The 25,506-nt window shown below is 36.3% G+C and overlaps 1 protein-coding gene across 4 annotated transcripts in view; it reads left to right on the plus strand.

The window, feature by feature from the left end:
* The window catches only part of LOC149803891 (uncharacterized), a 139,597-nt gene that overhangs the window by 77,414 nt on the left and 36,677 nt on the right, over window positions 1–25,506 (plus strand). For 2 of the 4 annotated variants that reach the window (XM_089953706.1, XM_089953709.1), the window contains one exon: window positions 23,484–23,707. In XM_089953706.1, the coding sequence (XP_089809832.1) occupies window positions 23,572–23,707 (136 nt within the window). In that variant the 5' untranslated portion in view covers window positions 23,484–23,571. Of the gene's footprint in view, window positions 1–22,575; window positions 23,105–23,483; window positions 23,708–25,506 lie in introns of those variants that run through there. The other 2 variants (XM_089953705.1, XM_089953707.1) reach the window with 2 other exon arrangements.

A 25,506-nucleotide genomic window follows, 5' to 3' on the forward strand; every position in this document is an offset into this window, starting at 1 on the left:
GCTTTGCACTGAAAGATCGTGCAGGTTATTGCTTATTGGCATAAGAAGGTATACATTGAAGTCGACCGTAGAAATTATGTACGGAAGTGAATCGCTTGCAGCGTCAAAAGTGGTCGAAAGGGTATCCCATGGATGAGTAGTTGAATTTGGCGGCATGTATACCGTGCGGAGAAAATGCATTGGGTTCTAAGACATATCTGTAGCCAAATCATCTCATAGCCAATATTTTGAAGATTGTGTTTTCATTCTCAGTGCACGCTTTAATTTACTAAAACTGACATACCTTCACCAAGCTGATTTTTGTCATTCTAAAATGTCCGAAAACCCTTCCGAATTAATGTTTTATGATAGTGGATTAAAATTGATATACATATTGTGGGTGATAGTACAAAAGTACAAAGTCATCCCATTGACAAATAAATAAAGCATGACATTTATCATCAAGATGATGTTAAAAAAGGATACCTAACCTATGACATTCTAGTAAACTATATATCGGCCAGTTTCATTTCTCAAAGAATCGTCGCATCGAAATTTGGATAAAAATCAGATTGTGTTATCTAAGCAAAACAGCGTTAATATTCTGGTTCGTTATTGTCTTTTAAGAGTTTGTAATTTCGGAGCGTATTACTTCCCCTACCATGCCAAAATATTTGTACATATTTGCGGAAAGCACTGTTAAGTACGTTTTCGAAATAGTATTAAATATATCTACAAGAGTATTAAAGTCATTTGTTTTTATTATAAAACCCCTTTATTACGAGTATACAGGTTTTGTCAAACAGTAAAGTAATATATACTTAATAAGTTGTGACGGAAGCACATTCCCGAGTCTTGACTAAAAAGCACTATGGGATACATTCCCAATGACTTACAATTATAAGAATTCATGCCATTTTACATCCAATTGCTGCATTTGATGTATATATTTTATGACATTAATAAAATAAATAGCATATGCGGCCTTCATTGGCCGCTCTGGAGGCGTTTACACCAGACAAAAAAAGTACTCAACATGAAATGTAAATTACTTTGGAATTTAAAATGGTTCTTCCAGAAGTACTGCTCTTTGAATCTTTAAGCTTACAGATTTTAATTCTGTGACAGTAATCTCCGCACAGTAGGAAATTACTCATTAACATAAAATAGTAATCGAAATGTAGAAAGTAGATACATTTTGGACATGTGTGGTGTTCGTAAGTTCATTTGGATGAATCTACGCTCATTGTACATTGACTATAACGGCATGCCAAACATTTAAGATAATGATTACGTCTGTTATCTGCAATTTTAGCTCTTTGAGAACAGTAGGAAGACCATGATGTTACTGTGTCAACTTGTCCCAGACCCAAGTTACTTATGAAGCTAATGGTGGCATGATCCGTGATAAGACGGTAGGGTTGGAATGATTGGAGGCAGTAGAGTTTGAAAATAGCGGGCGTTAAGAGCGGTTTTTATGCGGAAGAATGAAGTGTATTTGCTCATTGGTAGATGCATAATTCTGTAATAATAAATAAAGCGAAAAAGAATAATACACTCGCTGAGTTACGGATTCCACGGGAAATAACATAATTGAACAATATGTCCCCCTTGACATTCGTGGTGTCAGAAGTGCGATCCGAAGAGCTTCAAACTATTCTTTTTGGTGGACTATGGGAAAAGCAAATATGTATATAAAAAGGAACAAACGAAACAGTATTGATCCGTGCTTTTATAACATGCAGCTGAAACATTCAACAATAACAATTCCAAAACTTTATGGCGGGAAGAACGATGACTTTGAAAGCTGGCTTAAAACAGTTGAGAGGTTATCTACAGAAAATAGGTGAAATATTGCTAGAAAATTGGAGATGCTTCCAGAGCTGTTGAGAGGCCGGGCGGCATACTAGTTTGAAGACAGCAACGGAGAATAAGGATCATGTTATGAAATACTTATAGGAAAATTCAAGGTAATATTTTGCCTGGAGGATTTGCAGAGCATGCATTTCTTTGAATCAAATGGCAAAAGTGTATAAGATTACGAAAATGCAATATAGCCTCTGGCTTGTTGAGCCCATGAAGCCAGAATGAAAACGACAAAACAGGTATTGCAACACTTCCTTTAAGGACTGAGGCCGGGGCTTACAAGTTTTATGATAAATGATCCCAAATCCTATAAACAGGCATTCATGATAGCAAAACGTAAGGAATGTAACGAAAATATTAATGAGCTTCAGTCGATACAAACCTAGAATCATGATATTCGGAGCGATGACAAGATTCAAACTTTAAGTGAAAGAGTCGAGTTTTTGGCAAACCAAGCTGCTTCCCTGACAGCTCAGCCCCTTATCTTTATTTCGAGTTCGAGGAAGGGGTTACACAAGAAGCTTTAACGGACGGGGTCATGGCACCTACACGCCAAGAAATATGAGAACAAAAGAGGGTATCCCAATGTACAACGGGGGCTAGGACACAATGATAGTGTCTATAAAAGTATAAGCAAGCGCAACATTTAATTTAAATACGGCCCATGTCGGAGAGGGCTAACGGGTTCCAAAAACTCAGGGGAATTCTGCAAGAACTACCTCTGGAACCATGACCGATGCCGGTGACTTACAGCCATAAACCCAACACAGTAATTACTTCTGTAACGGACAGGGCCATGAAATGACTATGTATTCCCCGGGCCACGTCAGTCACAAAGCCAGTTTATATCAAGATAAATGCGCCGAGATGTCATTAGTGAGTGATAGAATTTTGACAACTGCGGTCAAACACACCATTAAGCCACAAGCAAGAAAGGTGATTTCTGCAACATGACATTATCGGTGTTGTGCTGTGTTGGTCGCAATGAGTCCTATTGTCCAACGTGTACATTGAACTTTGTAAAAATAAAATAAAAAAACAACAAAAACATTAGGTACTTTTACATCCACATTGTCTGAAAACAGTCCATTTTTTTCAAGGAGGAAAGATATAGCACGGTGCAGAAATCAAAGCTACTGGTAAGCAAATGGTACTCACGGTGCTCCAGACCCAAGCTACTTACGAAGCTAGTGGTAGTCACTGTGCACAGAATTCTTAAATTCATATATTGATGAAGATAGGGACATTGTACATTCACTATAACGGCCTGCTTAACATTTGAGATAAGATTGCATCTGTTATCCGCAATTTTTGATCTTTAAGAACAGTAGGAAGACCATGATCATGGGGGTGTTACTGTGTCAACTTACACCAGACCCAAGCTACTTATGAAGCTAATGGTGGTTATGGTGCACAGACCCAAGCTAATTCTGTAGCATGATCCGATATACGGTAGAGTCGGAAGGACTGGAGGCAGTAGAGTTGGACGATAGCAGGGGTTAAGATTGGTTTTTGAAGCAGAAGATGGTGTGTGTGTGTGATTTGGATTTTTAACGTAGCTTAACCATTTTTCAGTCACATCCGCAAAAGACAGAAGTGTATTGGTTCATGGTTAGATGTACAACCGTAATGGTAAAATAACGAAGAAGAAGCATATAATCGAAGAGTTACTGATACAATACGGCCTCCTTGACATTAGATATGTATTGAATATGTATTGTGCACGTACTTTATAATCTGTTCCACAGTGAGCATATGTACTTGGCCGGTAATGTAAAATCTGAGCGTAGTGAGTATAGGTATTGTGTTGGTATTGTATTATCTGTGCCAGCGTGCATGTACACTATTTGAGTACTGTACAATTTGAGCACATTGAATGTGTATGGTTCCCTACAATCTGTGCCAGTAAGGAATGAACATGTATATTGTTTGAATGTAGAATCGGTCCCAAAGTGAGCATGTGTTATGTGAATACTGTACATTATGAGTACCGTGAGCTTATACCTTGTGTGAGTTGACCACATGACAACTGTTTTTGGAATATGTTCTGCTGCGTTCTAACTGCAGCATGGGGGATATGGTCTTGCTATAGCATAATTAATTAAATGCACACAAATTAGCATAAATTTCAGAATACAGATTGGTATGCACGTTGTATCACTGACCTAGATTGGTATACACGTTATATCACTGACCTAGATGCACCTTTTATGGATTATAACTTTCCTCGTTGAGTTTGATAGAGTTATTGCCCTTGACAATTTATTTGTATCTTCACGTAGGATATTAAATGTAAACGACGTGGCTCAAGAAACCTCCAGGATGCAACTTTGTACCAACTTGGTTTCACATACTTGCATGTGCCTTTTATTGGTTTTGTCTCCTTCATTTTGAAAAGAAACGTGATTTTTAATAAGTTTTGTTTCAATGTGAAGCATAGCACTGCGACTCTTTTTTTGTTGGTTATTTTGTATCCACAGTATACAGCAGACAGCGTTATCTAAACCTTGTAACACTAAGGTTAAAGAGACCATATTGTACATGTATGCTATTCCCTGTGGTATCATTAACCCAACGAGCATGTTGTTCTTATTCCTTTATGTACCATTCCACATCTATGCATCAATCAATGACCGAATACACTTCAATCTGCTACATCAAAATGAACTTAAACCCTGCTGCCTCCAGTCTTTCTAACCACACCGTCTCATTTCGGATTATGACCCCATTAGCTTCCGAGTTAGCTAGGTTAATTTCTTCGCACCAAGACCACCATTAGCTTCATAATTAGTTTGGATCTGAGGCACATTGACAAGTGGGACAGAAATAAATCCATGACATTACGGAATTACGAACAAATATGATTGCAAATACAGCAAATGGCTGTATGATGTAAATATATAGTTCGTAGTTTGAATGTCTCGTTTGGAAACAGTAATATCAGACTCTGGCAAATAACACGAATTGTTCAGCAATAAAACTTTGTATTCTTCTGACCTAAAAGCTTGTCCTGCATACATGAAATAAAGAAGTTCTGCCACTGAATATATATGACTAATGACTGCAGCCATTTGTTGGTTGCATGTTATCTTTTAAAGGCACTTTCCTGCAATTTATTTGACTGTTATCGTGCCGAGGAAATGAGAACTTGGCACCTTTCCCAAGGAAACACCACAGTAGCTGACCCAAGCTGGCCTGGTCGGGTATCGAACCTGCGACCTTTGATTAAGAAACTATCGTTCTACAATCTGAACTATTGCGGTAGTCATTTGTACACTCTGCCTAATGGGTGCGGGAGATTTTCGGTTTATAAAAATTACTGCAGGGGACGACGTTATGGTTATTTGAAACGGAGTAACCGAACTTACATTCTTATGATGTGTTCAACACCTGTTTTTCATCTTTTCAAAAGGAGGGGTACAACTCACAAGATCTCGTGGGTGCGTGTCTATCACTACACGATTCCACTTATCTATGCACTGTACTTGAATATCGGAACTGAATTTCCTGTTTCATAATGTAATGCTTCGCGGCTTTCTAGGATCCAAGAAAATACATACTGTTGACATGCACGCACGCACACACACACACACACACACACACACACACACACATACATACATACATAGAGTAGAATCTGGACTCCGACAATCCTGAAGAACATGTGATCCTGATAACAGCAAAAATTGATTGAAACGGATGTTTACAATAAAAATATTGAATAATAATAATCCGGAAATGTGTGTTCCGGATACGGCAAAACATTTGCCCACAAAAATGTCCTGACAATGTGGAAATCCCGTTAAATAAAGAAGTAGAGACCAACCTGCAATTTGCGATTTGCTTTTCATGTCCATTGAGTTTATGTACACGTACCTCCATGCAAAAATAACCGTCGTAACGTTTTACTGTGTACTATTTATTGTGATAGTTATTTCGTTTCATGACTTATGATTTTAAATCTCGGTAATACAATTACAATTTTAAGCAAAAATATACTTTTTAATATTATTCCATTAGTTTATTTAAGTTTTCCGCTCATTTACTTGGAACTTATCAAATCATCATTTTTCACCGTGATGCATGATTAATTACGCATTTACGACAGGTTACCTGTATCGAGGTTGTTTGATGGTGGGATACTAAATAGGGACTAGACGAATTTGTTTCACGCACGCAAGTGCATTTATTACACAACCCCCCCCCCCCATGATTGTACAATAATCATGCGCCACTGGCTTGAATTGCTAAACTAGACATGGCAAGGATGAACAATTGTTACTTAGTGGAAAACTGTCATTTACGGCGTGACATGTTCGCCATGAGGGGAATGTCACTAAGTAATCAAGCATTGTTACTACATGTTCAACTGAGAATCAGTAACTCAGTACAAAGAAAGAAGTACTAGACGACCCATTCAGAAAGTAGAAAACGTTACATGATAGATGCACTTCATACTGCCAGAGGAACATAGAGCATTATTCGTTAATCCATAAATACTTCCAGGATACGAACTGTCTGGATTAATGTAGTTCATATAGTGTATGTGTACGACATGTGTGTGTGTGTGTGTGTGTGTGTGTGTGTGTGTGTGTGTGTGTACGTGAGTGTGTGTGTTTGTGGACATATAATATTTTCCCTTCGCATGGGTGTTATTTGTTGATTTATAAGGTAGTTTGTGGACGGAAGATTTCGATTTAATAACTTCCTCAGTTATGCATTTTAGATGTTTCATTTGTCCGTATCATATGCAATTTTTATGTTGTGAAAAGAGATTCAATGACAATCTTGAAATGCTTTTCGAAACTTTCCTTATGGGTACGAGAAAAAATTTCCTTGTAAGTAGGTGTTCATAAAGCACCATCAAAGATAATTCTTTTTCGTTTGAGAGGAATATGACCGAACAAGTAAATGCCAGGTAGGAAAAAAAGAAATATAATATCGATTGTTCAAATAGGGTCAAGTACCATGAATTCAAGTTTTCTTTCGTTAATCACTCATTTGCTTGAGAAATTGAAGTATTTTCTTCGAAAGAAAACAGCCTTTGTGCTTCTATTCTGAATATATGGACTTATGAAATCAGAATGTTAGGTGTTCTGGCTATTCCACTTGAGAAAAATATACAGTAGAAAATTGATTGGAAACATATTTGTACCATAAAAATGCATAGTCAGTAGGGGATATAGGGAGTCGCGGTAGCTCAGTTATGGTCCAGGGTTCGATACTTGCCACGGGTAGCATGACGTATGGGTGTGTCGGTGAGAAAGTCACTTAGCCCTCACCCAATTTTATTGGCATGATATAACCAACAAAGTGCTAGAAAAACAACAACAAAAGAACCACCACCACCACCACCAACAGCAACAACAATAATAGTGGAAAAGGTTGATATAAAAAAGCTGCTTAACGTGTATATTTACATTGATTTATTTTCATATATGTATTGTCTCTATTACAGAGTATTTACTAGAAAATGGTACAGTAAAGTAAAATCATATTGTACACGGTTGCTCACTCTCAGGTCCTCGTCTCTGCTCTCAGTCAAATCAGTCTGTGCACGGTTGCTCATGTCATTAAGAAAGTATGACTTTTTGCCTCCCATTATCAATAAAATACATGTTTCACAGAGTATGTCTAATGAAAATCAAACATTGGTGAAGTTAATTGTCTTCAAAATCGCTTTTGTCGTGTTTTCGAGTTCAAGTCTGAAGGATATCTGGTTTAGTCTGGTGTTTTACAAGTAGGTTATTCTATGTCGAAGCAGTTGGAATAGAACCCAGCCCAAGGGCAAAATACGGTAGCGGACATGGACTGAGCCAATGGTAGGACTCAAACACGCACACATTCTCTCAAGAGCTCGTGATCAATGATGCATAACCATTAGTAAGCGTTATGAGTAGACGATTTCATTAAAACAGCTGTTAAAATTAAAATAGAGCATTATACATGTTAGATACAAGATCGGATGTAAAGAATACAGTTTTTAAAAATTTGGCAATTTAAAACAATTTTGATAAGATATGGTGAAGTCGGATATTATTTTTAATTTCGTAGTTAATAGGGTTTCTTCATAAAAGTCCAAACGCACTATTCGTCGATTGAAAGAAAAAAGAGAACGAAATATAAATAAAACATGAAGGAAAGAGAGACAGTTTCTCAAAATTTATGTTGGTTTGTATGCCCATCAATTTGATAATAAATGACATTTGATTACAAATTATTTCTTTTACTGAGAAGCATGTCTTCTTTGATGGGGAAAGCTCGAAGTAAATTTAAATTAACTTTACAGGAACAGTTATTAAGCTCGATTCTTGAGTAGGAAACAGAAGAATGGGAGGAAAGTTTTGTAACACCGCATTTGTTATGTTAAAAAAGAAGCGAAAAATCCATTAGTGTGATTGTAATTAAATGAAAGTATATTTCATTTCAAATAACAAATGCACATCTCACTGAATCGTCGTTCTCGCGCAAAATATCATTGGATCCAGTGTTGTAAGCGTCAGGAAGAAGGTATCGAATATTCCCAATGCAATAGTGCAAACAAAGCAATACATATGTAAATGCCCCCAGGCCTTACGAAATAAGCCGAGCCAATTTTTCGTTCTGAACAATTCCTTTTTGTTTGCGAGACATCTATATTTAAATTGCTAAACGCTTCTGATTAAGAGGTACATTATAAATGACTTGTTTTAAGGAGCTACTTTGCACCACAGAGGTCTCGTGTTCGTTACTGGGATAGGGAATATGCAAGGGAAGGTGGTCGCCTATCCTAAATTGGTGTTTTTATACTGGCTGTTCGATTCCCCCCCCCCCCCAAGACCACATTACACCATTATGAGCTGCGGAGAGAGCTTTTGTATAATTTGCTATCGACATAATATAATTTGCTATCGACATCATATAATTTGCTATCGACATCATATAATTTGCTATCGACATAATTTGCAACCGACGTAATATAATTTGAAAATGACGTAATATATTTGCAATCGACTTAATATATTTTGCAATCGACTTAATATAATTTAAGTTAAAACTTTAAGTACATTTTGACAACGTTTTCTTTGAATTCGATTTTTTTTCTGGGTTGGTTTTAACACAAAATCTGGTTTAGCTTGCAACAGCACACTAGACACTTTCTTTACGTTTACCAAGAAACTGTAATCTACACCAGTAGACTGTGTGGATACTTTAAAAGGGCGATTAAATTGCAAATAGTGAGAATAAACATATGGTATACTTTACACCACATCCGAAAGTGAACAGGCAACGATTGCAGTAGCATGATTCACAACCTGTTGTTTTGCAACTACACTCCCTTGGGTCGGGCTTTTCAAAATTCAGGAGTAAGGTTAGCAGTACCGCAATCTCACTGAATCACTAATGTCTCGAATAAAAAATAAAATAAAATAAAATTTAATAATAATAATAATAATAATAATAATAATAGCCTTTATTTATCAGGGGTGACATAATTACATTTTTGCCCTGAAATTAAAAAAATTATACATGTAATTAGCAAAAATGTACAAAATTAACATCTTCTGCTTACCCCCCCCCCATAACAGAAGTTCATACAAATTATATAAGATTAACTTATTACTAAGTCTTTGACATATCACAGGTACTATGTACAAAATATAATGCTGTAATACACTGGATTGTTCATCACAAAATATAAAGACGTATTGTTTCTTAAAAGAAGACATTAACTGCTTGTTTGAACGCAGACGCATTAGGAACTTATGTGATATGTTGTTACTTTTTCCATATGCCTGTACATGTGTAAACAAAAAATAAATAAAAAATACTTTACATGATCTTTGGTATGCATACATAAATGTAATTGTTTTCACTCGATAGTGTACTAGTGTACTCCTTTCGCTAATGTTTCTTATAGAACTTTTAAAAAAAACTATTAAGGTGCCCTGGTTAGTAATTAAGACCTTTTCTTGACAGTTCTTCAAAAAATAATATAATTCTTAATTGGTATACAATTAAGAATGTTGAAATATAAAACCCGATCTAAATGCTAAAATATCTTTAACGTCTACATTGTTCTTCCCTTGTTATCTGCATGGAGAAGAATTCACACTTGATTGATAGCTTTCCAGCTCTAAGTGTTGAAGAGGTCCCTGTATATCCTAATTACCTTTTGTTGTCGGGATCGCTGTTTCGTTTTCTAATTCAAACATATAAGCCATTACATAATGTACCGATTAAAGTGTAAGGAAGGCTAGTCTTGTAACTGTAATGTGAAAAAGAACGAATTAGAAAATCTAAAAATTTTAATTATTGTGATGAAAATAGTAACGATAAATGCTGGTCTTTTATATTACGCTAGCAACCTAGAAAAAAACGACTTTAGATTGATATTCCCACTCAATCAGGTAAGGGCTTGGGAAATTTAAAACAATAGTCAAAAGAAAATACAGGCTTGAGGTTGTGTCTCTGTTTATAAGTACATTAGAAGGTTATTTTGATTTAAGATGCATCTGACTCTTCTCAAAAGCTTAGGGCCATCCATTATTACGTACGCAAAAATCTGGCAAATCTTGACCCCTCCCCCTCCCTGTACACATGCGTACTTTTTTTAACACCCCCACCTGCGTACGTACGCTTGATGCACCCCTCCCCAATTCTATAGAACGGCCTATATTTAACCCACGCAGAAACGATCAAGGATTAATAATATTAACGTGTTTAATAAAACAGATGGTCCACCGACGTTGAATGTCTGGCTGTATCAAAGAAATAAGCTGCGTAACTTTAACAAGTTTTTCTAGTGCCCGCTAAAGTTCAAACGCCTACTGAATCCAGTCGAACAGGTTACGTATTAGACAAATTATTATCGAGGTTTCACCCCCACCCCGCTTCCTATGCGTACGTACATTATCATTAGACACATACATCCCATACGGAAGCGTATGAATTTGGGTTAAACCCCTCTCTTCCCTCCATACGTACGTACTAAATGGACGGCCCCTTAAAAGATTCATTGGTAACATGCTCATAGGGAGCACAGACACAAATAAATGTTGAAGGTAAACAATAAAACCTGACCACGTGATTGATGCATTGCGGTACATAATTATTTTTGTACTTAGGTCGAAATGTATCAGTCAATATTGTAAATCACACATCTGCCTATATTAATAAACAAGTAAGTATTCTTCGATCAACGGGACAAAAGCTGTCAACGGTTTCAGCGGTATCAAGGCTACTGTAAAAATGAAGTATATTGCCTTTTTATTAAACTTGAATTATGTGATCGATTTGAATTTGAAACAACCATTATTAGTATAAAAGCAAGTATTGTTGTTTGAGACCTGTGGATAAAAATGTAATTTATCTTGTGTTTTGCTTGCTGTTGGTAGGGATATGTTTATAATATGAATTCGTCGAAATCAATAACTGCATCATAAAATAGCTTGAACAGTAAAACTAAATGGACCATTATTGTGGGTTTAAGGTTAATTTAAATGACATTACGTGGTATGTATTTGCAGCCTAGTCGATATATGTACCACTAAAACAAAAGAATTTTTGTCTTTTTTAGAACTGCGTGTTTAGTATTAGGAAATGGGAGCTAGGCTCCTTTCCCAGGGTCACAAATGATAAACGATCACACATTGAGAGCCAGTTGTTGTAGAAAAGTAACGATGCATCTTTTCCAGAAAATTGATCATAATTGAAAAATCTGGGCATTTTGTTTTCCTAAAGTTAAAAAAGGATAGAACTCACAACTTCTTAGAACCCACATGAAAAATTGTCATGAATGGTATCAAGCATAATACAACTACGGATGAACACTAACATAATGGTTGTTTAGCTACACCTGTGGGATGAATACTAACGTTTTTGGTAACTTAAACCGAAGCTTGAGTGACTCTAATTACTGGGCTGAATCTTTGCTTTCTTGAAAAGATTTTTTTTGCATATGGTAATACACATGAGAATGTAACATTCTGTGGTCATCACCCATCCTCGCATCAAGAAACCATTCAGACTTCTTAACAGAGAAGGGATGCAGTATGCACGACATGTAATTCATATGACTATAATGTAACTTGGACGTTTGAAAATTAATTATTACATTTTTAATGTATGAGACTCCAAAACTATTATGCCAAGTTATTCCTGCAAAAATCCAAACTATTCCACATGGTCACTCCAGTGGTTATTCGACAACAGCATGGTCTCTCAGTCTGATGAATGTGGAACGGAATACATAAGGAACCTAGGGGTGGATTGAAAGATGAACATACAGAGAAATAAAAATTGATCGGCCTGCGACTGTGGTGATTGAAATAAAACTTGATCGGCCTGCGACTGTGGTGATTGTAATAATACTTGATCGGCCTGTGACTGTGGTGATTGTAATAAAACTTGATCGGCCTGTGCCTATGGTGATTGTAATAAAACTTGATCGGCCTGTGAATGTGGTGGTTATAAATTCAGTATTTCCTAGATTTAAAGACGACGAAAATTATCTGATGCTTTGACAAAGCTCTTGACGTTGGTACACATGTAGCTTTCATAATTTTTAAGCTTATACTCGATTCAGGGATGTTCAATATTCTATACTTTCACCAGTGGAAAGTAGATCAAGCCACTATTTAGTCGCGTAGAGTAACGTGTATACGTGTCATGTATAAAGTGTAAATTGTAGGAAATGTCCAAGAAAGTGATATTTTTAAAAATTATTTTTATTTATTTTTTATTGCTAAAACATTGGTAGGCACTCATCCTTATTTCCTTCCTGAGGTTTTATAAATTGTATTATTTGATTATTGCATCAACTGAGACGAAAGTAGATTAAAAAAAGTTATTAATTTGTCTACACTGATAAAGTTTTCTTCTGTAAGTTCGACCACTTATAGCAATGCAAATGTGTAATCTTTTCAACCTTCTTTTCTCCTGTCATATATGCTAGCATCTTCGTGAAGAAACTATATTTTTTTAAAAAAAAAAAAAACATATAGTTCGTTTCAATGCCTAAATATTTAGTAAGAATATTTCGGATAAATGTTTCTGTTATATAAACTAAAAGGAATGTTTCTGAGCGTTGATGCTGTATCAGTCGATAAGGGTAAAAGTTTAAACTCCATATTGTTCTTAGCGTGTCGTTAATTTTCTCTTGAATTTGTGAGATTCTGTATCTATTCTGTCATTTCGAAATTACTGAATTTTGTGAGATTCTGCCAATTCAAAATGACACGTATGCCATTATTATTGTATGCTTAACAATGGCCAGAGTTACACCAGAGTTTGACAATGGAGTTATCATTTCAATTTGAAATTCTTTTGTCTGGATTTACTAAATGTCACCAACAGAATTGTAGCTCGTAAAAATGTCATCAAGCACTGTGTATCTTTCACATCTTCAATACACAGGAGACAAGTTTCTACCACATGTACTTATAAAAGTACCTTACTCTAAGCGGTAGGCTGCGGAAAATTGTGAAAGATGATGACTGAATTAAACTAACTTACACGAGAAACATATTTTTACACCACATCCTGAAGTAAAAGTACGTTTAGAGTACCATCACACCTGAAATAATGTCCCTTACGTCAGTCAGGATCTGTAACATAAGACTAGTACAGAGCAATGCAGCAGTATTTTTATGCATACCAGTCTCCATGTTATATTTCATCATCCAGATGTCTACCTGAAGATGATTTTAGAAACTGAATAGGTTTTACCTTATCGAACATTCCTATCTTCCCCTCCAGAAATTTCTCATGTGAGGCTCGCCGACTTTTCCCCCATTTTATATTCTCTGATGCATACTATTGACGACTATTAGGGTAAGATGGACAATCAATGCAGTTCATAAAACTGGAATCACTCGGTTATGACAGTACACCTGTGCGTATATTACTGGTCATACAAATGTACTTGTTTTTTATTCATACTTCCTTCCTTTGCGATAATGCTTCTTTCTTTAAAGATCCGTTATTTGATAGGAGCATGGGTGGCAAAGTCGAACGAAAAGAAACGACACTGTGTCTATTAATTGGGGGGATGTTAGTAGTAGTAACAGTTTTGACATACCTGTTTCTATACCCGCCCGGGCCAGCCCCGTTGGTCTGCGTTGGCGTGTCCTTGTGAAAGGCACATAGTTCCCATCTCCTCGGCACGATAAAGCAAATAATGTGCGCTTAAAAACCAACCAACCACCCAACAAAAAGAACATATAAAGCCCCATTCCCTCAATATAGCTTTTCCTTGGAAACAGTCGAATCAATATTTGCATAACACCCAAGGCCAACATTTCTGACATATCAGCAATGAGGAGTAGTGTATGGTGATAAATTCTTGTCCTGGTAAGACTGAAATCTTTTATTTATTCATGTGCATCAGTATTTTAGATAACGTGTACGAGAAGTTCGAGGATTCTTGGTCCTTCATTACAAGTGATATATTAGGGAAATCTGATAGTCTTAGTCATAAGACTTCCCAGATACACCTCCTGATGCACGTGATCCGTTTCAGTTACATGATACAATTATTGATTCATTTATCTGTATGAATAATCTGTAATCGGATTATAATCGAGATATCCGATATAATAGAGATTTGAGGGACACCACTACGACGTCACTCCGTTGACCTTTCTAATTCACCAGTTTATAATGTAACGTAATCAGGTAAGTCAACCTTTTATATTATCAGCATTGTTTGTCATTGTCGTAGGCGTTATTAGGATTGTTTGCTATTGCCATGGGCATTATCAGCATTGTTTGCCATTGTCATGGGGACTGGCTATGTAGCAAATCTAGTATATATATATATATATATATATATATATATATATATATATATATATATATATATATATATATAGATATAGATAGATAGTAGATCTGAATAAATAAAGGTCTTTGAACCCTTTTCACCGTGGGCTCAAACCTATCAGTTTTCAGCATCTTTGACCATAGATACCGTAGTCATTGCTTCGTAAGTTGATAACTTTTAATATAAATATATCCTCCAGTTTTCATACGTGCGATAATGCTGATGCCAGAAAAGAAAAATAGTTACGTATCTCATTCACTGGTTTCTATGTACAATACTCCATTAGTGGAACAAATTCAATACGGTACGAGAAAACGTTGATTTATTAGGCCGGATGTGTTCCAAATACATTTTTACATTAGACGACGTTAAGTTTTAAGTACACAGTCTATATATGTGATATTCATGTTGGAAGACGCTGAGTAATTAGGCATACAAACTTTTCAATGCAATACTTGTAAACTTTCAAACGTTGTTTTCTTCATTAGGCAATACACCTTTAAATGTATTTTTTTTCCTTCAAACTGGAAGACATTAGTTTATTGACCATACAAATGTTTTAATGTAATATTTTTGTCACACTGGAAGACATTGCTTCTTTGGGGAAAAATCGGCAAGTAATCATTATTCAAAACTTTGGGACATTCTTTGTTCATGTAGATTCGGTTGTACGCCTGATCTCATGGTTTAAAGTTTTAATGATTTTCCATATGCACATTTTTGCGACTGCATTTTTTCCAGTTGGTGTTCTGACATTTCGTTCCAGCTCAGCTTTCTGGATAGGTACACACTTTTTACATTCTTGGTCCCCATCATTTCTTTATTCAACTTCATGTACAAAATGCTGACAATGGCACTTTTTGTATCCTCGAACATTTTAACCGACATAATTTTAAACTGAGTGAGATTATTCGATTCTAACTCTAACATTCAGTTACTAACTTTTAGTGATATTCCGTTACTTACCCATATGACCTTCGGTTACTTTCAGTGAAAACAGTGACATTAAGCAAATTGCTTTTTGTCCTTCTTAAATTTTGTTCACTATACCTAAACTGGGTCCTGATTGCCCGCATTCTACAATCGATATGGACCGCGCAAAGCCTCTTTACCACCATGCCAAATGCGAACACACTCACGAGATAGATGAGGTGTTGGCACTAAACCCAGCAAGCACATTAGTTTCATCGGTAGAGGGAACATAACTTGCTGATCCAAGACACGAATATAGCAATGTTTGGACTGAAATTAGTATGAAGAAACACAATGCTTAAACGGAGGAAATAAAAGATAATAACGGAGGAAATAAAAGATAATAACGGAGGAAATATCATTTGTCTGTCATATGCTTTCGTACTATAAAGACAAAAAATAGTCACTTCCTTTGTCAAGCTAGAGGAAATGTTGTTTTCTTTGGGGGGGTAAAAGTTTGAGTAAACTAGATATGTTGCAAGAAACTGAGGATCGAGTCAGAAAAACACTAGAAGGCCTCGAACAAATCAGTGATGATACAAATGCAAGGCAAACAGAAGAGGGCCTCGAAGAAATCGACAATCATATAAAAGCAAGGCAAAGCGAGAATGAGAGCAAGGGAAAGGTTGTGCTTTGAACTCTGTATCATTTGCAAATTGGATACATTACCGACATCAGTGCAAAGTGCAGATGTAAACAAGAAAGCAAAACGGCTAAGCTTACGTACAACAACAACTGGTTCAACATCAAATTTTGTAGTTTGCTTTGCAAAGTATAAGTTGCTTTATCTTTAATAAATAAATAAATAAATAATACTCCCACCACAAAAACAACAGCGCTCTCCCTCCCCCCGACCAAAAACAAACAGTAATAACAGAATAAACGTCATTTATCATTTGAATCATATTTGATAGTATGAGCATGTTACTTGAAAAACGAAGCCTACATGATAGGTCCAGTGTAAAATTATATTGATGAGATTCTTAAATTTCTTGTACCCATCGCTATATCAGGTATTGCCATATATTCTTTAATTATACATGGGTTTTCACCAATTAAAACGTTCGCAATACATCCATCCTTATGCATTTTAAGTGATTTACTGTTTCAAAAACGTTTTCCGCGTTCGTTCAAACGTTTAAAGACTTGCACAATGTTTTAAATTACATTTTCTTCTGAAATTTACAGGAATAATTTAATTCTTTAACGTTTTGCTGGTGCAGAAGTTTTCTGTGTTACCTCCTTAAGCAATATCACTTTTATCATGCTTTGTATATACGTCCTTTACATGAAATGTCAAACGAGCTCTTGTTTCCCCTTGAAAGTACAAGTATAATCGGGTATATTAGTTTGAAAGAATTCATTAGCACTGAATAGAAGAAGGCTGGTCGACGCTGGAGTTCCGAATGAAAATATACTAGATTAGGGGTTCCTTTCGTAGGGGTCAAAATATCATTCAGAACATCTGCTGAGTGAGAAATGTCGTTTAGGAGCAGCATAAACACGTAAGCTAAAGTTCCCCTGGCGGTGGCCCACGGGGCGAAGCCCCCCCCCCCCCACTGTTGTTCCTGCATTTAAAACAGTCCGGTATCTTCGCAAGCCATGGTTCCCATAGGCTAAAATATTGGAACCTTTGCTTTTAGCTTTTAACCACCTTAAGTCCTAAATGTCAAGAAGGAAAATGAGGGGCTGCTGCTGAGTAAAAGATTTTATTCCATTGTGAATCAAGTCAGATGAGACTACTTAATTTGTTTGACCTAATCACAGGAGGTGGACGTATCCTCTACAAGGAAATGCAGACACACTCCCATTCATACTACGTTTCTATAACGTTTGCACTGTTTAGCTGAGTGGTACGTCACATGCAATGACATAAGGTCCAGACAATGATCAGCAACTCGGTTTCGGACAAAGAACATCAACATACTGGCAGCCAGAAACCTTTTCCGTTTTGTTCGTACTCAAAACGCTGTACCTTTGTCTATCTGATTATAGACGGGCATTCCAATACTCAATTACAACGATAGTTAAAACGTGAAGGCCTGTACACGACTGAAACAGAAACATACTGCTTCAAACTGTTGGGTATATAATCATTTTAAGGTACACAAGTTAAGTATCTGAATAGCAAGCTTATAGCCATTTTGAGCTACCCGACTGCATTATATATTTCATTTTGTCTGAAGTCAGGTAAATAATGATCCAAAACTACTACATACACAACAGAAGTTATAAAGAAATGCTACCTTGAATTTCTAATAATATTCTACAAAGATCTATCCAACAAAAGCATTATAAATATTAAATTGGCATAACGCACACAGTAATTTTAAAAATGAGAGAAAAATAATATTTAGCGATACTGTCTTTAAGGGGATGCTCGATTTTTGCATATCTTTAGATACCACACAGCGTGCAGTTCGTTTTTGTTTTAGTAGGACCGAATTGATTACGGGTTAAGTATTTTATTAACCAATCTTTCTGTCACGTTTGCTCAGTCCCAGTTCGTAAGTCGTGTATAAACTCCGCTATTCTTACAAGCCATGTTTGATGTCTGAACATTGCCGCAGGGTAGAGTTAATCTCTTACGCTAGGTTACCGCGACCTGAGAGAACATCCAGCATCTTGAATCTGCACAGGCGTTAGATCGAGCGACTTCCCCACCTATGTGTTACAGCTTTGTCCAAAGATCAGAGGAACCCGCGAGGAACGGGGCGTTTTCTAAATCCGTCCCCCTGTGGACAGACAGCGAGAAGGACATTGTCCGCTAAGTTTGATTGGATCGGGTCAAAACGACATCCAGTTGGAACTAAGACGGAGGGTGTGTTAACACTTTCGATCCGAATTATAGCTTCTAACTAGCAAGCGAAAATTTAGTCTCGCCTAGGAAGCTTGCTGAGCATTATAAGGTTACTCCGAGACAGCCACTCGCAAATTGGCGGTAAAACTTAGGAAATTCTAAGGAAAGATAAAGCTTCGCAAAGGAAGTGTTTTGTGGACAGAACTTCCGGTCTAGTTAAGTCCCGAGTCTCTAAGAGGGAAGACAAAAGTGAAACTAGCAGAGCAGTCGGATTCCACAAGTCTAGTCAGTATAGAGAGTCGAGGAGGAGGAGGAAACGGAGTCGATGAGGAGAAAGTGAAGAAGGAGGAGGAGTATCAAAGAGTCGGTGGAGAGAAGGAATTTGGAGAAAGTCGGAGGGAGCTGAGAAGGAATAGGAGGAATATGAGAGAAGAATACACAGATGAGTAGAATACAAGGACAGGTGGAAAGCTATCTCACACAACTTATTAAATTATGCAATAGGCAATCTCAGAGTCGAGCGTAAGAAGAGTACTTGGGAAATTTTAATCATTTGATTATTGAATTGTCATTAAATTGTTATTCGTTGAATTTCACTTTTTTATATTCAGTCATTTAACCGTCGGCATTGTTGACTGGAGGCTCGGATTTTTACATATATCTTTTACTAATTTAACTTCCAACCAAAATCAAGCCTGGATGGGACTTCTAGAATAATTTAAATAAAATATTGGAAGCACCTCATCCCATACCTACCACAGTGACGGCATAACAACCCGTCACGCCACACTTTCCTTAAATCATTGAATTCTGCACTCGACATGAATATGCGAGTTACATCTTGTAATATGTTATTTTCAATTAGCCAATAGTTGTTCTATTTTCAATTTTGGTAATTACAATCCCGTCGAAATGGAAATGATGATTGCCTAAAAATATTTGATGATGTATCATAATATTGCATGGGTATGCAAGTAATACGATTTATTATTATACAAGTTGATCTTTGTTTTTGCTATTGTAATTGTTATTCTTCTTATTATTAGTATTACTGTAGCTTTTGGCCGCGTCCAATAATGACTTAAGGCAGTAAGAGACAAGGATATCACTGATGTAGGCAGCTGTAAATGGCATGAAAAATTTAAAATACTCTTCGCATCGTTGGAGTCGCAAGGGAGAATATCGTGTCAGATTTCTTAACAAAAGGTTATAATGTGACTTTTTCAGCTATTACTGTTTAATAATAAAATATATGGATATATTTGTGAATTAGGTGTTTCGGGCTTGTGCGGTTATTGAAATTGATGTGAAGCATGTACACCTCCCATAGTTACCTTGCATTATGTAGGTACGTAGATAGTAAAATACCAATAGTCGACTTGGGAGCTAGCCATCCAATAGAAGTTGACATGTGGTAAGTAGAATATCTAAAAACGGCCTGGATGGAACTATTTTGAAGTGCATCAAGCTGTTTATTACACAATGTTTCATAGAATTATCACCGAAGGAAAGGGCTTGTGTTTGCACTGCGAGCATCACCTGGTGACAAAAATAACCTTCGGACTTGAACAAAACAGGCATAAATTATTGGTTTGAATGCAGAAACGTCCTTTGCTATGAACTACTATCGATTTTTCAAGTGAATACTATTCTTATACTATGTTTTAATATGGCTATCGAAATATATGGACCTTTTGACCTCACTTGTGTATTTTAATGTACTGGAAATTTTATGTTAGGCCGGTGGATCTGGTATTAAATGTGTGCATAAATAATGTCAACATTTAACTCGAGCAACCTGGATGCTTTGTCCGACAGACAATATGCTGGAATAGAAAGCAGCCAGAGGCAATAACGTCATGGGCTATTTTTAGCTGAAGGTTGAAATCGGTAAGAACGCCATCGTACACATATCGCAGAAATCGATCAATAATGGTAAGCGCTAAAATTAGCACTTCTATTTATAGCTCTGAGACTTGGCTGCATGATGCAAGACAACAGATCGGCTTTTGTACAACAATACATATGGTAGAAAACTAAAAGAACGAGGTGTTACAAGACATTGTTGCTTTGGACTTCGTAAACGCAAAAGTATATATTCAGATCGTGAATATATGACAGGCGGTGGGCCCTAGGAACTATTCTCCAGTACGCCCCTATGAATTACAAAGTGTGTCTGCATGCCCCCCCCCCCCCACTTACCAAACAGAAAAGATTTTTTAAAAAACATAAAGAGAAGTACCAACGTTCGAAGGGTGCCTCTGAAATGAAAAATTCTGCTGTTTACCAAATCGGGAGATGGATATATATATGTAGCAAACATTTCCTTGCTGGGAATGGACCAACGACGGTGTGTGTGTGTGTGTGTGTGTGTGTGTGTGTATAATTCCGATCATACCCTTCCAACATTCGCGCCAAATTAGGTTCGACATGTAAAAAAATAAGAAACTTTATCGAACAACATAGAAACGGGGTGGGGGAGACGGGATGTTTTTAAGTAGTAGCTGTGGTACTAACGTAAAGTGTTTCAGTTCCTTAGGCGGATCCAGGAATTAGAAGAAGGGGTTCCAGACGAAATAAATGGAAAAATATTTTGTTTTTAAAACAAAAGCGTAGGCGATAAAATTTAACTCACACATAAAAGTGATTTTTTTTATTTAAAGAAAAGAAATACGAAAATAAAACTAAAATTTTATTGAACTGAGCAACTTGGTAGCTTAATTTAGCATTGTCCGAGTAAATATTTAGATGTTTATGGAGTTATTGGTTCAAATACTTAATCTGAAAATCAACTGGCATAAGTTGCCCTAGAATTCTCATTTCAATCTATTCTTTCATCAGATGTTTACACTGAAATGTTATTAATTTTGAACATAAATTTTGCCAAAATTGAACAACTGTAAATATTCTTTATACAGTCATTCTTTTTGACGACAATATGATAAAATCACAGAAGTCTACTTCATAACTTTTTGTCTACCAGATTTTATCATTTACTGAATTAAGCGTGGCTTGGTAGTTTTAAGTTTGATTACGTCATCAACCGACATTTTTACTGTCAGAATTTGTAATAAAATTGTCATATGACGAAATCTGAAATTAACGTCAGGAAAAGTATTTTATTTTGCGCTGTCACATTCAACAGTTAATTTAGCTTGTTATATATATATATATATATATATATATATATATATATATATATATTCGCCTCTTGGATTCGTGTTGAAGGTGATTAAGGGTGTGGGTCTGGCTTGCATTCTTTGTGTATATTTGCAGGGTTTATGATTTTGCCACCCCTAGGTACTGTCTGATTTGTCCCATCCACCATCCCACAAAACAAAGACCAAAAAATTAGATCTTTTGAAGACACTTTTAAATAATGTCAACATTTAACTCGAGCCTTTTTCCTTTATCTTATTTTTATCTTTTACAAAAGCGTTTTTAATCAAAGCCCAATTTTCATAATTTAAACTCTATCGTCTCCTGAATTTTGTCGCCTATCGGGAAAGCGCCATTTTTCTTTAGTAGCTTGTCTTTTTTATAGGTAAAACATTAAATTTTGTGATTTAATATATATTTTATTTGTTGTATTGTACAGTTGCGTCGAATCCAGTAAAATCACGCAAGCGGAACTCAACGCATTTAAACAAAAATAACAACAACAAAAAAAGACAAAATAAAACTCATTCAGATGCCCAACAAGACACAATAAAACCCATTCAGATGCCCAACATTAAAAGGTGTCTGAATAAATAACCTTTGTTTTCTTTTCTGAACTTTGATCCTTACTGAATAAAGCATAATTATTATTTCAGGCTTTTTAGTGCCGGAATTTGTTTCATTAGAGGTGAAATGGGGAGGGGAAAATGACCCTTTCCCTTATGTGCGGGCGCACATTCCTCAAATCACTTCCCGAAAATTAAATGGTCAGTCCAGAATATATCATGACCTTTTGGTAGACAAAGGCGGTATCTGAAACTAAATCAAAACAGTATGCTACACACACACACACACACACACACACACACTATCATGCTTTCTTGCGGTCGGTTGAAATAATTTGATATTCTCTAACCCAACGATGGATGTTTCCAATGTACCTGATACGAACAATTTAACCCACGGTCTATATGTATAATATACCACCAAAGATATTGCTCTGTTACGCATGTCACAGTCCACAAGCTTCGCTCCTCACGTAAAAGCAAGCAGTCCAAAATACAGCGAACTGTGGAATGGGTGATCCGTGGTGCTTGTTGTCGAGTCCTTACATCGGTGTATAGGATAAATTTGTGACAAATCTTTTATTGATGTTTAGATCAGGTTTACAGGGCGGCTATATCTTTATAATGCGCAGGTAACTTCATCGCCAGTCACAAAACGTCGACTTGCAGAGAGACCGGTAAGAGGCTAAGAAAACGGGACAATTAGCATAGTGTACATATATATGGTGTATCACCCCAATGGTTTATAACAGGTGTCATATCTTAACACCTAGCTCAAGGTGCGAGTGGCTTGATGTCGTTAGAAAATGATTAGTGTTAATCCGGTGTGTTGAAACGGCCAGTCTTTATTTCACAACACCTTAGCGGACACAATATACGATTGTGTTATTTGTTTTGTATATGTGCCAAGTTACTCCACAGTTCTCTGGGACACTTCTACATCAGAACATAGAAAAGGTGAGTGACACTTTCAATACGTAATTTATATAACTTCATAACAATAAAACGCTGTTATAATGATATGACGGCTCTCATATGCCATGCTAGAAGAATTGAGATAAATATAGACAGGTAAATATTAATATTAACTCAGTCAGGACGGGCAAGTGATGTCGACCAGTGAGGAGGATGAATGAAATGTGCGTGAAATACTTTCAGTGTTGTTGAAATTTCTTCGCGTTCAGGTGATGCAGTAGACCTGAGCTGTGTAAACAGCTGCGATATAACCTCGTCGTTATGACGGCTGTGTAATTCAAACATGTTTGTCTTTATGTTTACCATGTTCAACTGGGGAGTGGAGAGGCATTGAGATAGAGCTGTTTTCTTTCCTTGACAGACTGTGCAGTGTGAAAAGCGGCCATACCGGATGGATCATGACCGATTTTACATATAGGATGTAACCACCATCATGATGTGACGCTGTCATGGGAGGGACATTATCATGTGCTGGGAAGGGATACCCTTCCGTGGGAGAGGGACGCCCGGAACCTTATCTCCCTGCGACAAAATCGCAAATAAATGGATCGTTAGTCAAACCCAGGACCTCATCTTTACCACTAGGTAAGTTTTAAATGTCGCTGTATTCATTGTGACTCTATTAAACTGCAATACTTTGTATCGTTATGTGTCGAGTAACTTGTAATCGTGTCCTCGGGCAAACATTACGGTACTTGGGTCTTGAGGTTTATTAACTTTCAGTCTCATTTGTTACTGTTGGCTGCCCGGAGGTGAAAGGGAATGCTGTACGTGATTAATTGTGTTTTGTCTGATACTTGCATGACGCAATAAGGACAGGAAATAGATCCTCCATAATTTATTGGAGAGATTAATATATGCAGAAAATGTCATCTCATACTACATTTGGATGTGCTAATATGAAGTAAAATGATACTTAGATGATAAAGATATTTGCCCAGTCATTATTATACTTTTTGGGTCTGTATTTCCCAGTCAGTATTATACTTTTTATATTATACTTTTTAGGTCTGTATTTCCCAGTCAGTATTATACTTTTTATATTATACTTTTTAGGTCTGTATTTCCCAGTCAGTATTATACTTTTTGGGTCTGTATTTCCCAGTCAGTATTATACTTTTTATATTATACTTTTTAGGTCTGTATTTCCCAGTCAGTATTATACTTTTTAGGTCTGTATTTCCCAGTCAGTATTATACTTTTTAGGTCTGTATTTCCCAGTCAGTATTATACTTTTTATATTATACTTTTTAGGTCTGTATTTCCCAGTCAGTATTATACTTTTTATATTATACTTTTTAGGTCTGTATTTCCCAGTCAGTATTATACTTTTTGGGTCTGTATTTCCCAGTCAGTATTATACTTTTTATATTATACTTTTTAGGTCTGTATTTCCCAGTCAGTATTATACTTTTTGGGTCTGTATTTCCCGTATTTCCCAGTCAGTATTATACTTTTTATATTATACTTTTTAGGTCTGTATTTCCCAGTCATTATTATACCTTTTGGGTCTGTATTAATTTTCCCAGTTAGTATTATACCTTTTGTGTCTGTACTTTGTGTCAGTATCATACTTTTTGGGGTCTTTATTTTCCCAGACAGTATTATGCTTTTTAGTCTGTATTGTCCCAGTCAGTATTACACTTTTGGGATCTGTATTGTCCCAGTCAGTATTACACTTTTGGGATCTGTATTGTCCCAGTCAGTATTACACTTTTGGGATCTGTATTGTCCCAGGCAGTATTATACTTTTTGGGTCTGTATTTTCCCAGTCAATATTATACTTTTTGGGTCTGTATTGTCCTAGTCAGTATTATACTTTTTGGAGGTCTGTATTGCCCCAGTCAGTATTTTACTTTTTGGGTCTGTATTGTTCCAGTCAATATTATACTTTTGGAGTCTGTATTTTCCAAGTCATGTACTGTTTAAATTTGTTGTTTCTTTTATTTTCAATACCAACATCCATGTATATCAGGCTTTGTCTATTCATGTGCAAGCAGTATATGTGTATAGTGATGATATCAAAAACAGCTATATTAAAAAAACAATGGGATGACACCCATACCGGCTTTCTGAGCTGATCTTTTAATGATAAATACTCCCTGGTGCAAAGATATCTGAGTTCTCAAAGTCTTTAGAAATAACACGGTGCATGCACAAAAGACTTAGATTGATCATTACTGATCAATGCTACACAGTGTACGCCATGTACCTTCCTAGCTTATGACCTGTCTTGCGAAATTTAATGCATATAACTGTCCAGTGTTTGCTGACATCTTATGATGGCTATTTTAATTAGGACTTCAATGTTGTTTGCTTATTGGAGATCAAAGTACTTGGAATTAACGTCACTACACTGCTCTGCAGATGGCAAGGTAACTACG

This window comes from Sinohyriopsis cumingii, chromosome 3 (assembly GCF_028554795.1).
Source record: "Sinohyriopsis cumingii isolate HCF-2022 chromosome 3, ASM2855479v2, whole genome shotgun sequence".
NCBI lineage: Eukaryota > Metazoa > Mollusca > Bivalvia > Unionida > Unionidae > Sinohyriopsis > Sinohyriopsis cumingii.